Consider the following 16,026-nt stretch of genomic DNA (forward strand, 5'->3'; position numbering starts at 1 on the left):
TTAAGCACTTTACTGTAATGAATTCATTAGTGGAGTATTGTGATATATTTCGTCGCCTTGGAATTATAAGGTTCTGTATGAATTCTGAGCAGTTGTGGGATACTGAGCTTCAATGTTTTTGAGTTCCATAGACTTCTACAGGTTGTTTTCTAAAAAAAAAAAAAAAAAAGCCAAAATGTACACAGTATACTAAAGAAACATGTAATGTAAATAAGTTGTCACAGAATAAGAATGGGAATAACTCAATTTTGGCAAAAACGTCAGATAGAGCCTTATAATTCCAAGGCGACAATTTGTCATTTTCTTACACTATTGGGCTCCCTGCCTAAAAATAATGACGAGCACAGATAAATCATTGATAATTAACACTGCAATATTCCATAAATAATCATAATAACGGTGATTTATAGTGAGCGTGTGGTGAAGGTGATTCTGGGTGGAGATTCGGGCTGCAGAATGAGAGTGTATTTGGTGTTCAGCTCTTCTGTGGATGAAACCGTCAGTTTGAAGTTCCTCAGAATCTACAAAAACACACACACACACACACACACAGTGTTTATTATTTGCAGTCTGATCATCATCATCATCGTCATCATCATCAGGTAACATGATTTACTCCTGGATCATCATTCCTGTTGGATCTGAAACAACACCCCCATCAACATCAACATTTCGGTTAAGTTGGTGTTAGATTAGGGTTAGTCTCAGCCTTCAGTCTGATGTGTGTTTTAACTCACAGGAATCAACATGCAGCAGGTTCAGCAGGTCACCTGGAAAGCTGTTTTTAAAATATTTATACATTGGTCCATTATGTTATAGAATAAAAAAGTTAACTTTGAAACAACTGACATTCAGAAATTGCTAGAAAACTATACAAATTATTTCAAAGAAACATCAAGTTCCACTTTGACCACAATTAAATGTGAAATTTTAGAAAGACTGAAATAGTACTTTCTTCTAAAACAATGTCATCATGTGTTTTATTCTTGTATAATCTAACCAGTATTGTTTTAATACCAGTGATATACTGTTATGGTTTTTGTTTATATTGTTATATGAAAAAATAGCTTTATTATTTTTTTTTAAATACATATTTTAATCTATTAACTACATTTATTTTATGAAATTACTTTTTTATATATTTGATTTGATTTCAGTTAATGTTTCAAGTGTGTTTTATGGTTTTAGTTAAATAATAACCCTGAATTTAGTCTCAGCGTCTGTCTAGGTTATGACATGATTCCCAGTTTAGGGTTACATTTATACTTACATATTTGCTCTTCTGCTCCACACAGTGACAATAAAGTCTAAACAGCATGTAAAGACAGAACACGTTTTTCCACACATCAGTGCAAGTGCTTGTTTTTTGAGCAGAATCAGACTCAGTCATCATTGATCACTGGTCAGTGGTGAGGATGAGTGTTCGTATGATGTTGTGAATCACGCGTCACTCACGTGCATCAACAGCAGCTGCATCTCGTTCTCTGCGATTCTCCGGCCGACGCACTGTCTGGAGCCGAAGCCGAACGCCAGCGAGCGAAAGCTTCCTCCTGAACCCGCGTTCTCATCCGGTTTCGATCCGGCCCAGCGGCTCGGATCGAAACGCTCTGGACGATCAAACACCTCAGGACTGCGACCCAGAGGATACAGACACACCTGCACCAGCGTCTGAAACCAACATCACAACATCACAACACATTCAGTCACGTCACACACGCTCCTGACGCCTCTCTTTTCACTTTTGCAGAATGTAAGAAACCTGTCTAACTGTAACATTTGCTAATATTTTGATTCAAAACCACCATTCCTTGATTTACAAGTCAAATGCGGGAAAACATTATATTAGAATGAATCGATTAAATGACAGAAATGTCCCAGCGTGTGTGCAGATGTGTGATCGTCTCACCCCGGCCGGAACGTGGTAGTTCTGCAGGACGATGTCTCTGACCGGATAGCGCTGGACGGTGATTCCTACAGGATACAGCCTGAAACACACAGACACAAACACTGCATCTACCATCAGCTGGAAACACAGGACACACTGACACCTCAAATGAGTCTCTACTGACTTGTCCTTTTTTCAACTTTTACTCAGGGCTTATCACAGGTTCTCATTCAGCTAGTTGCCAAGGCAACTTTTGTCATTTTCCTTTAACAGAACTTGACGTACTAAAAAAAGGTAAAGCTGAAACTCTCACCTCAGCGTCTCCTTGATGGTTCCCTTCAGCAGCGGCGCCCCCTGCAGGGCCTTGTGGGGGTTTCCTGACGCCTGTTCCCACGACGACAGCACCTGCGCTCGCACCCGCTCCTGCACGTCAGGGTTCCGGCCCAACTCGAAGAGAGCGAACTGCAGCGGGACGGCCGTCTGACGGACACAAGAGACGCTCGATCACGTGATGAAACGCTGGACTTCATACAGACACTCATTCATTAGTCATTAGTTCAGATCAAACACACACCAACATTTCTTTCATCAGGAATAACATCACTAATGAATCACTCACTATATGAAAACATCAGATCAGGAAATAGTTGATTTAAACCATTTTTTTTAAACAAAACAGTTGTGCTTATATGTTTACATATCATGCCTTGCACAATCTGCAAAATGTTAATCATTTAAAAAAATTAGAGGGATCATAAAAATAGCATTTTGTTTTTTAGCTTTAGTTATTTTAGTATACGATGCATACAATTCAGACTTTATTTTTCAGCAGTTCTGCATCTCTTAGGGCTGTCAAACAATTCCTCTTAATTAATCGCATCCAAAATAAAAATCTGTGTTTACATAATATATGTGTGAATACTGTGTATATTTATAATTTATATATAAAAACATACACATACATGTATATATTTTGAAAATATTTGTGTATGTATGTATATATATATATACACACTACCGTTCAAAAGTTTGGGGTCAGTAAGACTTGTAATAGTCTTTAAAGTAGTCTCTTATGCTCATCAAGGCTGCATTTATTTGATTAAAAATATTTATTGCAAAATGTTTTTACAATATAAAATATACTTTTTTAAATATATAATTTATTCCTGTGATGAAAAGCTGAATTTTTATCAGCTGTTACTCCTGTCTTAAGTGTCACATGATCCTTCAGAAATCATTCTAATATGCGGATTTATTATTAGAATGATCAATGTTGGATAATATCAACAGTTGTGCTGCCAAATATTTTTTGGAACCTGTGATTTTTTTTTTCAGGATTCTTTCATGAATAACAAGTTTAAAAAGTACAGTGTTTATTCAAAATATAAATATTTTATAACAATGTAAATTATTTATTATTAACTTTTAATAAACTTTTAATTATTAACTTAATACATCCTTGGTGAATAAAAGTATTAATTTCTAAAAAAAAAAAAAAAAAAAATAATAAAAATGTACTGACCCCAAACTTTTGAACGGTAGTGTATATATATATATATAATTTAAAGTATATATACATATAAATACTTTATATATAAATGCAACATATTTTTCTTAGATATATACATGCAAGTATGTGCATTTATATGTACATAATAATTATAAATATACACAGTGCACACATATATTATGTAAACACAAACTTTTATTTTGGAAACAATTAATTGCGAATAATCATTTGACTGCCCTTGCATTTATATCTCACTATTACGACTTTTCACACAATTGCAAAAAATAATTTCTGGATTGTGAGATATAAATTCAGAATTGCAAGGAGGAAAAAAGTCAAAATTGTGAAACAGTCACAATTACCTTTTTCATCTATGTTATTAACATTTATATTAATATTTTTAATTTTTTTAAATTTTCATTTTAGTTAAAGTTTTAATCATTTTGTTGCATGTTTTTGTTATTTTTTAGTTTTGGTTTTGTTAAAAAATGTCTATATAGTTTTTATGTATTTTTATTTTAATTTTAGTCTGAACTACATCAAGTTTAACTAAATAAAAATGAGAAATGTTGCCTGGGAAACAGATCAAATATTTTTATTCAATTTTTTTACATTTTTATTTTTATACTTAATTTGTTTTATTTTTTTTGTTTCATTTTAATTTGACTTGAGTTAATGTTAATTTTAAGTGTTTAGTGTAGTTGTAGTGAGTGTGATGGTTTGTCGTGTGTGTGTTTGCACCGTATCGACTCCGCCGGCCATCAGTTCGGTGATGTTGGCTTTGATCAGCTCTAACGATAACTGTCCCGCCTCCATCAGCTGACCCAGCACACCCAGGAACCGCCCATCAGAGGCTCCGCCCACCGCCATCTGCATTCGCTGGTACCCGCGCTGAATACGCGCCTCCGCTGCAAACACACACACACACACACACACACACTCACTCACAGAACAGAACTCATGCTGCAGGAGTGTGTGTGTGTGTGTGTGTGTGTGAGGTACCGTGGCTGAAGATGTGGTCCCACGCAGTGGCGTGCTGCGTCCAGAGGGGGGCGCGCAGGCGCAGCAGCAGTCGCGGCGGCAGGTAGAGCAGCGGCGGTGTCGTGGCTAACATGCGCTCGACGGCCCAGATGAAGCGCTCTGACTCTTCAGACGGAGACGACGAGAACAGACCGATCCGCTCGCCGTACAGAACGTGGCAGCTCGCTGGAGACACATTATTATCTGATTGTGAACCTAGTAGTGTTTCATCATGTCATTACAGGATCTTCTTTCTGGTGACCTATGCAGGATTTGTCCAATCACAGTAATTTAGTGCTCTTAAACTCCGCCCAAGGTCACACTCAGATCCGCCTCCATTTTTGAATGCCACGCCCACATCTCAACATCTAATCAGCAACCAGTGCACTGAACCAAGACCCGCCCTACATCCTGTCTCTTACAATAATCCACCTCACTGTGCAGAAAGGGTGGGGTTATGGAGAGGGCGGGGTTTAAAGAGAGGGTGGGGTTTTGAGAAAGGGTGGAGTTTTGAGAAAGAGTGGAGTTTAAAAAGAGGGTGGGGTTTTGAGAAAGGGTGGAGTTCTGAGAAAGAGTGGAGTTTAAAAAGAGGGTGGGGTTTTGAGAAAGGGTGGGGTTTTATGGAGAGGACGGGGTTTAAAGAAAGGGTGGGGTCTGGAGAAAGGGTGGAGTTTTGAGAAAGAGTGGAGTTTAATAAGAGGGTGGGTCTAGAGTGTTTTAAGTAGAGGACGGGGTTTAAAGAGAGGGAGGGGTTAGGATGGCAGGGTTTTAGAGAGAGAGTTTTTAGGAGAAAAAGCAGGTTTAAAGAGAGGGTGGGGTTTTGAGAAAGGGTGGGGTTTTATGGAGAGGACGGGGTTTAAAGAAAGGGTGGGGTCTGGAGAAAGGGTGGAGTTTAATAAGAGGGTGGGTCTACAGTGTTTTAAGTAGAGGACGGGGTTTAAAGAGAGGGAGGGGTTAGGATGGCAGGGTTTTAGAGAGAGAGTTTTTAGGAGAAAGGGCGGGGTTTAAAGAGAGGGCATGTGATTGAATACAGCACCATTAACCCGAGCATGATATCAGAATATACAAAATTATTCTCAACTCCACAACACACAACACTGACCTTCCAGAGCAAAGCGGAAGAGGTCAGGACTGGGGTCAAGGGTCATTCTGCGCTGACCCGTCTCCCCCACGCCCTCCGTCTCCACCCGGTGTCGCAGCGAACGGCAGAAATCCTGCGCGACGTCGTCCAGCAGCGGAAGGAAGCGGCGTACGGCTGACGCCACCATCACCTCCCGGTTCAACAGCAGCCTGTCGGCGCGCCACTCCGTCCCGTTCCTGCAGCCGCACAAACACACGTCTGAACGTCATCACGTGTCATTTACAGTAGAGAGACAGCACTAACACATCTGACTGACACAAACGTGCTGGGTTTGAATGCTGAAGACACTGAGACTGCAGAAATGATGATGACGGAGACCATGGATGTTTGAGATGTGATGCAGTGGTGTTTTTGGGGTCACTGTATTATACTAACACACACACACACACACACTGACTTGAGGAAGACGCCCTTGCTGTGTCTGCGTGTCTCTCGGTGTGTGGCCCAGGGCTGCAGCGTCATGCGGCGCGGATGGAGACCCTCGGATCGGAACAACTCCCCGATGTCCGTCGGCAGCATGATGTTGACGCTGCTCTGAGAGCCCAGATGTTCTCTGAAACACACCATCAGTCCACAGGAGAAGGGTGGGTGATTCATCTTATTTTATTGTCAGATATGATTTTGACTTCCAACAATTCTGAAAGCAAGCAGTGTTGTCAAGTCTGCGTTTTTTTTGTGGAATTGGGCTACCCTAACGTTGTTTTTGATGTCCGCAGGTTGAATCGACCCAAATAACATCATATTTTGCCCCTGGAATGCAAATTTTCCTGGGAAACCAAGACAAAACAACATGTGTTTTAATCCTCCGGAATGTGATTTTTAACAGGGGACTGCCCTCGAAACGTGATTAGGCTAGTTTTGGGTTAGTTTTGAGTAGCAATTGGACGGGTTTTCGTTGCAAGATTATGGCGATGACTGCGATGCTCTTGCTTTGTCTTGTGTTATAAACATATTTATACACTTTTTTTAATAATTTGTTCTATGTTATAATTTTTAATACTGAAATAGTATTATAGTTTTTGTTAATATTTTGATTTCATATTTATTTTAATATTTACTGTTTTCATGATAATATCAGAGTTTTAGTAATTTTGTTGTGTGTTTTTATCATTTTTATTAGTTTTTAAATATATATAATTTTAATTTAAGGGTTAGTTTTAGTTATTCTACCCCCGATTTCACAGACAGTGCTTAAGCCTAGAAATATAAGTCTGAGCTGTTTCATCTAAAGGAAACTTGCACTGACTGATCTTAAAATATATCTGTTGCTTTGTTTTGTCTCAAGATGCACAGCAGTAATGTTTTTCCTAAGACGCATTTATAAAAATTACTTTAATGTCCTAATTGGACTATGGCCTAATCCTGGCTTAGTATAAACCCTGTCTTAAAAAAATGAAAATAACATGTAAAATGTTTTTTTTTTAACCCTAACATATATTTTATATATATTTTGTATATATTAATGTTTGTATATTTTATTTTAGTTAACATTTATATATATATATATATTTATATTTTAAGTTTTAAGTTTTAGTACTACAGTTATGTGTGAAATGTTTCCAACTGAAGTATTCACAGCTATGTTGAAAGAAATGCATTAATATAAATGAAAATAATGCACTAATACTATACAAGTACTATTATTACAATGCATTTTTTCATGCTTTTTGTCTCGGACATTTAAAATTAATTTACTTCCATAACAGTTAAAGTAAAGTTTAATAAATGTGGTTGTTTCCAACATCAGTAAGTTTGTTAAATAATAGTGATCTCAATATATCCCAAGTAACTGTGATTATAATTTTTGCCATAATTGAGCAGCACTAGTGTAAAATAAAGAACATTTCTTCAGTGATCTGGTGAATCACCTACGTTCAAATATTCATTGTTTCCAGAACAAATATCTAAACATTCTTAAATCAAAATGCATTTTCTGGAGATGCAAAATAACATAAGAAGCCTTGTTTAAAAAAAATGTATTAAAATGTTAAAGTGTCTGCCAATGATCTCAGAAAAATAAAAACACTTTAACAAGTTTATTTTTCTGACCCCACTGGCAGATCTTTCCATACGACAAATCACAGTTTAGTAACTGAGTGTTATTTGTACATGATCATCAGCTTTAGCTCTGGACTCTCAAAGCTGTTTGTACCTGTAGATGGGTCCGAGTCGTCTGAAGGTGTTCTCCATGTGCTTGTGAAGGAGGCTGAATCTCCCGTCCTTCCAGAAGCGCAGCAGGTTGATCCAGCCGTTGCTGCCGGTGTGAGGAATCTCCTGGAAGTCTCGCACTCCTCCGGTTCTCCTCGGCAGCGCTCGCTCCGTCCCCGCATCCTCACGGCCGCACGCGTGGACACACAGCGACCGGACGGCCGTGGAGAACCCTGGCGGACGCACGCATGAGGAGATCATGCTGCTACTCTCTGACTTGATCTGGTCACTCTGAACCCCTTTAACACACAGCAGCGCTTCCTGTCTCTCTGTCCTCCTGCCCTTGCTCTCTCACTGGACCAATGAGTTACTGTCACATCAGGCCAAAGTTCAAGAGAAAAACAACATGTCACCTGTATGAACACACACACACACAACACTCAAACTCAAACTCAAACACAAACACACACAAAACACTCAAACACAAACAAACACACACACACACACACATTGTGTTTCCATGTTTTATGGGAACATTCCATAGGTGTAATGGTTTTATACTGTACAAACCCTATTTTCTATCGCCCTACACCTAAACCTAGTCCTCACAGGAGACTGTGCACACTTTTACTTTCTCAAAGAAACTCATTCTGCATGATTTATAAGCCTGTTTCCTCATGGGGACCTCACAAATGTCCCCACAAGGTCAAAATTTACTGGTATTACTATCCTTGTGGGGACATTTGGTCCCCATAACGTGATGAATACCAGGTGCACACACACACACACACACACACACACACACACACACACAAAACACTCAAACACTCAAACACAAACAAACACACACACAGAGACAAGCCAGTTGTCATTGGCTGATTTTAATATCATATTTCCAAAAGATCAATCAGGAGTCTGAAAGCACACACACATCACTCAGACGTCTGTATGAAGCTTGTTTTCATCTGGAAGTGTGTTTACTCTCATGTTTATGATGTAGAACGCATGTAAATCTTAAATAAGATGCTTGTACACAAAAATATGTGAAGTGTTTATTCATTGATTGTTTATATCATCAACATACGTAAACTATTCAATCTTCAGCTCTAAACTCTATTGTAGATTATATTGCATTGAAATGTTATATTTATTAGCAGTATGACTTTATGTAAAAGCTGCTGTCAAACAACGTGTATTGTGTAAAGGGCTTTAGAAATTGACTGAAAAACGGATCATTTCAGTGCATGTTCTTGAACAGACGTCTTAGAGATGATTGTGTGCTCGTCATTACAGGAGAAATGTACAAAACATCCAACACCAGAAAAAAACTGACATTTACATGATGAGACGAGACTGTAAGCTGCTTAAACAACACACACACACACACACGATACAGTTCATCAACTCTGTGTGTTTGCATAGTTATACTTTGGGAAAAAAAACTTGCCAGACGAGAGATATAAATTACAGGGTTGCCAGGTTTTCACAACAAAACCCACTCAACTGCTACTCATAACTATCCCAAAAGCAGCCCAATGGTGTTTCGAGGGGGGTCCCACGTAAAAATCGCGCTCCTGGGGGTAAAATATATGTTTTTTTGGTGGGGATCTTCTGGTAAAATTAGCACTCTAGGGGCTAAATATTACATTATTGGGGTCACTTCAACCCACACACATGAAAACAACCCACAGCAATAGTATGAAAGCAGCCCAATTCTGCGGGAAAACCACAGATTTGGCAACACTGATAAAATGCCTTCAAAGGTAAAACTGGTTAATACATGTTTTGTCAGGTTTTCTTTAGTTAGTCTGCTGTCATTATAATTAGCTTCATAAAACTATTCAAGTCTATATGATCTCATTTAAAGAAATAGATAAACAACAATCATAAATAAAATGAAAATAAAAAAGTGTAAGAGAAATATGATGTTTCTGATGTTTGTGTGAAATAAATGTGACCCTGGAGCACAAAACCAGTGTTAAGTATCACGGGTTTATTTGTAGCAATAGCCAACAACACATTGTATGGGTCAAAATGATCGTTTTTTATTTTATGCCAAAAATCGGGACATTAAGATCATGTTCCATGAAGATATTTTGTACATTTCCTACCGTAAATATATCAAAACTTCATTTTTGATTAGTGATATGCATTGCTAAGAACTTCATTTGAACAAATTTTCTCAATATTTTGTTTTTTTTCAGCCTCAGATTCCAGATTTTCAATAGTTGTATCTCAGTCAAATATTGTTCTATCCTAACAAAGCTCATTTATTCAGTTTTTTCAGATGATGTATAAATCTCAATTAAAAAAAATGGACCCCCATGACTGGTTTTGTGGTTCAGGGTCACATATGAGGTAATGAACACTAGTGTAGTGTTATTGTGCGACTGTGACACGTTTGTGCTTTTACAGAACACAAAGCATCTGCGATGAGTCAAACGTGCAGTTCTTGACTGCGTGTCAAACCGTCCGTGTGTGTGCGGAGGGTCACATGACCCTGCAGGGCTCCGTGTCGGCGCGTGACGTGGGCGTTTTGCTCTGTTTTCTCGTGAAGATCCCGGCGCCGAGGCTCTGGAAGGCGTCGATCAGACCGAAGCTGTCGTCTTTAGCAGGGGCTTCGGGACCAACCATCTTCGCCAGATCTCGGGGGAGACACACTTTCCTCCCCGCGGCACGTAGCTGCTCCGCGTCCTTGGCATTCTGGGACAGATTAATGAGAGAACACTAATGAGCTGGAGGACACTGATAAACACACATCATGACAATCACAACTCATTCAAATCATTCTGATTTTTAACAACATAAAGGGATTTATTATTATTCTTGTTATTCTTTGCTTCTATTTTGCAAAAACTGCATATAAATTATTTACAGTTGTGTCCCTGGAGCACAAAACCAGTCATAAGGGTCAATTTTCTGAAATTAAGATTATACATAATCTGAAAGATGAATAAATAATCTTTCCATTGATGTGTGGTTTGTTATGTTAGGACAATATTTGGTTGAAATACAACCATTTGAAAATCTGGAATCTGAGGCTGCAAAAAAATCTAAATATTGAGAAAATCACTTTTAAAGTTGTTCAAATGAAGCTCTTAGCAATGCATATTACTAATCAAAAATTAAGTTTTGATATATTTACGGTAGGAAATTTACAAAATATCTTCATGGAACATCATCTTTATTTAATATCCTAATGATTTTTGGCATAAAAGAAAAATCTATAATTTCAACCCATACAATGTATTTTTGGCTATTGCTACAAATATACCCGTGATACCCGTGTTTTTGTGCTCCAGGGTCACAAATGATTTACGAAAGTTTTTCTTGTCATGAGGTGATTAGCCTGCTGAGTTTTCACTCAAGAAAGTCTCTAATGTTTATAATCAGTTCACACAGTGTCGTTTCCCAAACCACATCAGTTTCACATGTGCAGTTAATAGGCTGGTGTGTGTTGACCTTGGTCAGCTGGTATTTCCTCCTGAAATGTGCTCTCATCGCAGCTCTCTCTGCGTTCTTCTGAGCGTTCATCGCCTCACGTAGCTTCCTGAAGATCGAACGAGAGAACGTTACCGTTTACAGACGCATCACAGTGAACCAGTCACAGTCGCTTCTGCTGAATCATCACAGCGATAGAAACACTCCACATCACTCAACATCATCCTCTGAGACGAGGAAGTGTTTCAAAACAAGCAGTAAATGTCACTTCAGGTCGGATGCATTTTTTGTTAATTTAAATAAAATAAAATATTAATATCAATTAATAGCCAAGACAACATTGCTTATTTTATTTAACTTATATCTTAGAGGTTTATTTACCTTTCTAAGTTCAGGGGAGACACTGTGGGCAAAAACACTGTTTTTTCAAGCACCTGTCAAGTTCGAGATTTTTGGCTTTTTGGTTTTTCATAAAGTGTTTTTTCAGACTAGTGGAAAGAAAACATCCAAAAGACACTGTTGACTGTTCCTTTTATAGCACGTTATCTATTTGTGTCAATAGTTTTCAATTACAATACAGATTTTTAAAGGCTGTTTTCTCAAAATGAGTTTTTTCTCCTACACTGAGCCATAAATCAACACTTCAGCAGCACTTCACATTTTTATTCCTGTCTGTATCCTGACGGTTTTTACCAGGGTTGGGGCCATTCATGAATTGAATTGAGAATGAATGGTAAATTCCAATTCACTTCCTGGAATGGAATTGGAATTGCATGCAGCTGACAGGAAATGGAATTGGAATTGAATTGGAATGTCAGGAAACAGAACTGAAATCAAATAAATTCCACTAAATTCCACTTGAGATATTTAGGCCTGAGAGATGCAATCTTAGCGATGCCAAATTTCAGGAAATGATGATAATTCGATGCAATAAAAAGTGAATGAAATTCATGAATGAACATGATTCATTTTTTTTGTGAGTTGAGACATATATTGTGGTAATCATATATTGAATGTATAGTACATCCAGAAACGTATCACCACTGTCATTCAATTATTAATTTATAATGTACAGGTCTCATTTTTATTTACTTGCATTTGATCAACTCTATTTCATACATTAATTGGTATTTGTAAAAGCATCATAAATAAAGTTCAAATGTATGTCTGTAAAAGCAATCACAAATAAATGCTCAGAAACAGCAATAAACGGAATTCAGTGGAATTTCCCTGAATTGAATTCCACTTTCTGTAATTCCAATTCAACTCCAACTCTGTTTCCCGTAATTTTTGTTGAATTCCAATTCCAGTTCCATTTCCTTCTTTGAACTGGAATTGTTGAGTTCATTCCTGAATTGACCCCAACCCTGGTTTTTACGGAGGGATTTGTTCATATATAATTTGCTTGACTATATACGAGATTTTATTCCCCCCAAAATTTTAAAAATATATTGTTTTCTGAATTATGGAGTGACAAAAATGAGATTCCCAAAATTCTCTCTGTAAAAACATTTGACTGTAATGTGTCAAAAAATAAAACAAAAATTCTGAAACTGACTTCATCCAGTGTTTAGATTTTTGTACTAGAAATGTATGCAAATTAGCACATATTTCATTAAATAATTTTAATTATTGCATATTTAAACCTAACAATTTAGAAAACTTGTAATACAATTTTTTTTCCAATTATCAGCGTAATCAATCAACTGGGTTAGTTAATTTTTAAAATAGTTAAAATTACCAAATGGACATAAAACAAGTAAAAGCTAAAACTGAACTACAACTGAAAAAATGAAAATTAAACCTGAACAGTAATATTAAAATTAAAAAATAAAAATCCAGAAGCACACACTAAAATAACAAAAATAAAATTAAATTGAAAACGAAAGTATAAAAATAAAAAATAACTCAATATATTAACAAAAAAATATACTAGTAAATAAATAATACTAAAATACCATCAGCATTAAAATGTAGAGTAGCAATAAAAAGCATATTGATCACACTTAGAACTTGATTTCACAGATTTCTTAGCAACACTAACGATCTGTTGCTTTATCATATCAAAACAGAACCTTGTGTCTAATGTTCTGATTGTAACCTGAGCCTCTTTCTTCACATTCTTGCATTGATATTTTGATGTCTAATGTGTTCTGGCGTCTCAGGCAGTGTTGTGGGTAACACATTACAAGTAACACGAGTTATGTAATATTATTACTTTTTCCAAGTAACTAGTAAAGTAACGCATTACTTTTTAACTGACGAGAAAATATCTGAGTTACTTTTTTCAAATAAGTAACGCCAGTTACTCTTCCCCCCATTTATTGATTAAAATCTCTCCTGTCCCCATGTGGAGAGAAATCGGGAGTAATATGTTAGTTCTAGAATAAATGTGAACATGCATTAATTCATCTCACTCACAAAAATGAATAAAAAGTATTCCTCAAAATGAATAAAAACAGTGAAATTCAACTCAGAATATGACACAAACCTGCAATAATTAAATATGTTTAATAATACAAATATCCTTTAACCGATGTCTTTGCTGCCGACCTTTGGTGATCCAATTCAACCGTACTAATAAGCAAAAATGACTCAAGATAATCTAACATTTGTTTTCCATTTTTTATTGCTGAAGAGTTGAGATTTTTCTTCTGCGGTTCTGTATAGACGTGAATTTACTTTTCTCAAAGCCTGGGGCTTTTGGTGTGAAAAGGCTTTTACATTTGCCAAAAATAGAACTTTTTATATTAAAAACAAACAAGCAAGTCCTGCCCAGATTTAAAATGTAATGCAAAAGTAAAGTAACACATTACTTTCCATAAAAAGTAACTAAGTAGCGTAATTAGTTACTTTTTTAGAGAGTAACTTAATATTGTAACACATTACTTTTAAAAGTAACTTTCCCCAACACTGGTCTCAGGTGAGCATCATGTGACCCGTCTCACCTCTCTCTCTCCAGGTCGGCCTGATAGGATCGCAGCAGACGCGGATCGGGAGCGCAGGTCTTGCCCTTTGACCCGTGACGTTTGGAGCCGTGTTTGGTCCAGCCGGACGGCTGCTTCTCTCCGCTCACGCAGAACTTGAGCGTCTTTATTGGGGCCAGCAGAGAGTTCTTCACCGCCGACTCCATGATGCTGTGATTGTCCGCACGATCAGATCTATAGCAGCGCTATCTGTGTGTGTGGAAGCGCTCCGGACGGATCATGATCGGCGTTCTGGATCAGATGGTGCTTTACTCACACACACGGGACAGATGGAGAGATCTGTAGGGACAAGGACACACAACAGCATCAGTTATATTCACACACACGACATGCTGTGATCAGTCAATCCAGTGTCCCAAAATTCAGCCAACACGCTCAGTAAAATCAGCTTAATTCAAAGCATTTTTCTGACCCCATTACAGCACATATTTGTTCTTGTTTTAATCATAAACTTGCTTCATTTAAATGCATTTCTTATTAAACAAGACTTCTCATCATCATTTTGCATCTCTAGTAAATTCATCTTGATTTAAGGATGTTTAGATGTTTGTACTGGAAAAAAAGACAAAAATACTGAGGAAGAATCACTTTTTGTAGCGCACTAACTTGAGAAAACAATCAGTTATACAGTTTAGAGTCATTAGATATTAATATACCAGCACAGAATGACCAATCACAATCTAGCAATGCATGATGAGTTCAGATAAAGCATTTACTTACAGATTCTGTTGTTCAGCAAAGCAGACTGCAGCTGATCCTGTCTACATGCACACAGACACACAGACACACAGACACACAGACAGACAGACAGACAGACAGACAGGTGTTCCTCGTCTCTATCCGATAGCAGCCATCTGTGTCACTCTGTTCAGTCAGGGCTGATAAAACTCCACATTTGCTGTTCTTCCTCAAAGAAATTGGCACAGTCTGAATATTCCTGTTCTTCTGGACTGATCTGCTGCACTGGAGTGTGGTTCTGTGCAGATCTCGGGTCGTGTGTGTGCAGGTCCAGATTACTACACTAAAGACTTTAATGAGGGGAATCTCATTAGACGCCACAGGAGCAGAAGCACGTGTGCGCAAACACACACACACACACACCTGATAATGATGCAGCAGGTTCAGAATGCTAGAAAAAAACTCTTTTGATGTCATCAATACAGATCAAACACCAGCCAGTATCTGTTCTACCTGTAAATAAAGTAATAAGTATAAACTGATAATAATAGTATTTTTGTTCTACTCAAATAAATAATTATAAAATGTTTGTTCTACCTCTAAGTAAAATAACTGAGAACAATAATTCATTTTAAATAATAATAAAGTGCTTGTTCTGCCTCTAAATATAATATATTTAATATTTAAATAACAATATTTGAATAAATAATATTTCGATAGAATTTGACTCTGATTCTGATTTTTTGTTTGCTCTGTAAATTAGAAAAAAAAATAGTGAACGGTTAATGATAGATTTAATTGGCTAGCATGAAAATTTAGGCGCATATGCGAGTGATTCACAGGCATTGTAGAGGGGTGACAGTCAATATATCATTTCGTGTGATGACATTTTGTGTGTTTCAAATCATGATTATAATTCAAAATTACGATTATAACATATATGTAACAACATAACATATAACATGACACAACAACATAACATACTAACACATAACATATAACATAACATAACGTGTAACAATGTATAACAACATAACAGAACATAACAAAACAACGTAACATCATAATTTATAACAACACATAATACATAAAATATAACATCATATAACATAACATATAACAGCATCATAAGAAAACAACATAACATAAAACATAAAATAACATATAATAACAAACGTATAACAACATTGCAACATGACATAATACATAACAACAT

The 16,026-nt window shown here is 37.0% G+C and overlaps 1 protein-coding gene across 1 annotated transcript; it reads right to left on the reverse strand.

The window, feature by feature from the left end:
* Positions 1–152: 152 nt before the first annotated feature.
* On the reverse strand, positions 153–15,155 carry LOC127178203 (cytochrome P450 11B, mitochondrial). The gene is made up of 14 exons (XM_051130925.1): positions 14,853–15,155; positions 14,094–14,411; positions 11,167–11,254; positions 10,199–10,407; positions 8,011–8,050; positions 7,709–7,974; positions 5,954–6,109; positions 5,518–5,732; positions 4,398–4,601; positions 4,137–4,303; positions 2,199–2,365; positions 1,907–1,985; positions 1,456–1,668; positions 153–521 (listed from the first exon to the last, which is right to left on the reverse strand). The coding sequence occupies exons 2-14, from the start codon at positions 14,276–14,278 to the stop codon at positions 405–407; spliced, it is 2,106 nt and encodes a 701-aa protein (XP_050986882.1). The 5' UTR covers positions 14,279–14,411; positions 14,853–15,155; the 3' UTR covers positions 153–404.
* Between the last annotated feature and the right edge of the window lie 871 nt (positions 15,156–16,026).

Source organism: Labeo rohita, chromosome 16, assembly GCF_022985175.1.
Source record: "Labeo rohita strain BAU-BD-2019 chromosome 16, IGBB_LRoh.1.0, whole genome shotgun sequence".
NCBI classification, from domain to species: Eukaryota; Metazoa; Chordata; class Actinopteri; order Cypriniformes; family Cyprinidae; genus Labeo; species Labeo rohita.

What these genes read in the sequence shown, in the direction of transcription:
- LOC127178203 (XM_051130925.1), bottom strand. Translation starts at nt 14,278, where the DNA reads ATGGAGTCGGCGGTGAAGAACTCTCTGCTGGCCCCAATAAAGACGCTC. An exon ending in ACGGAGCCCTGCAGGGTCAT is followed by an intron (nt 8,051 to 10,198) that starts GTGACCCTCCGC and finishes CCAGTGAGAGAG; the next exon opens with CAAGGGCAGGAGGACAGAGA. An exon ending in CGACTCGGACCCATCTACAG is followed by an intron (nt 6,110 to 7,708) that starts GTACAAACAGCT and finishes GGTGTGTTTCAG; the next exon opens with AGAACATCTGGGCTCTCAGA.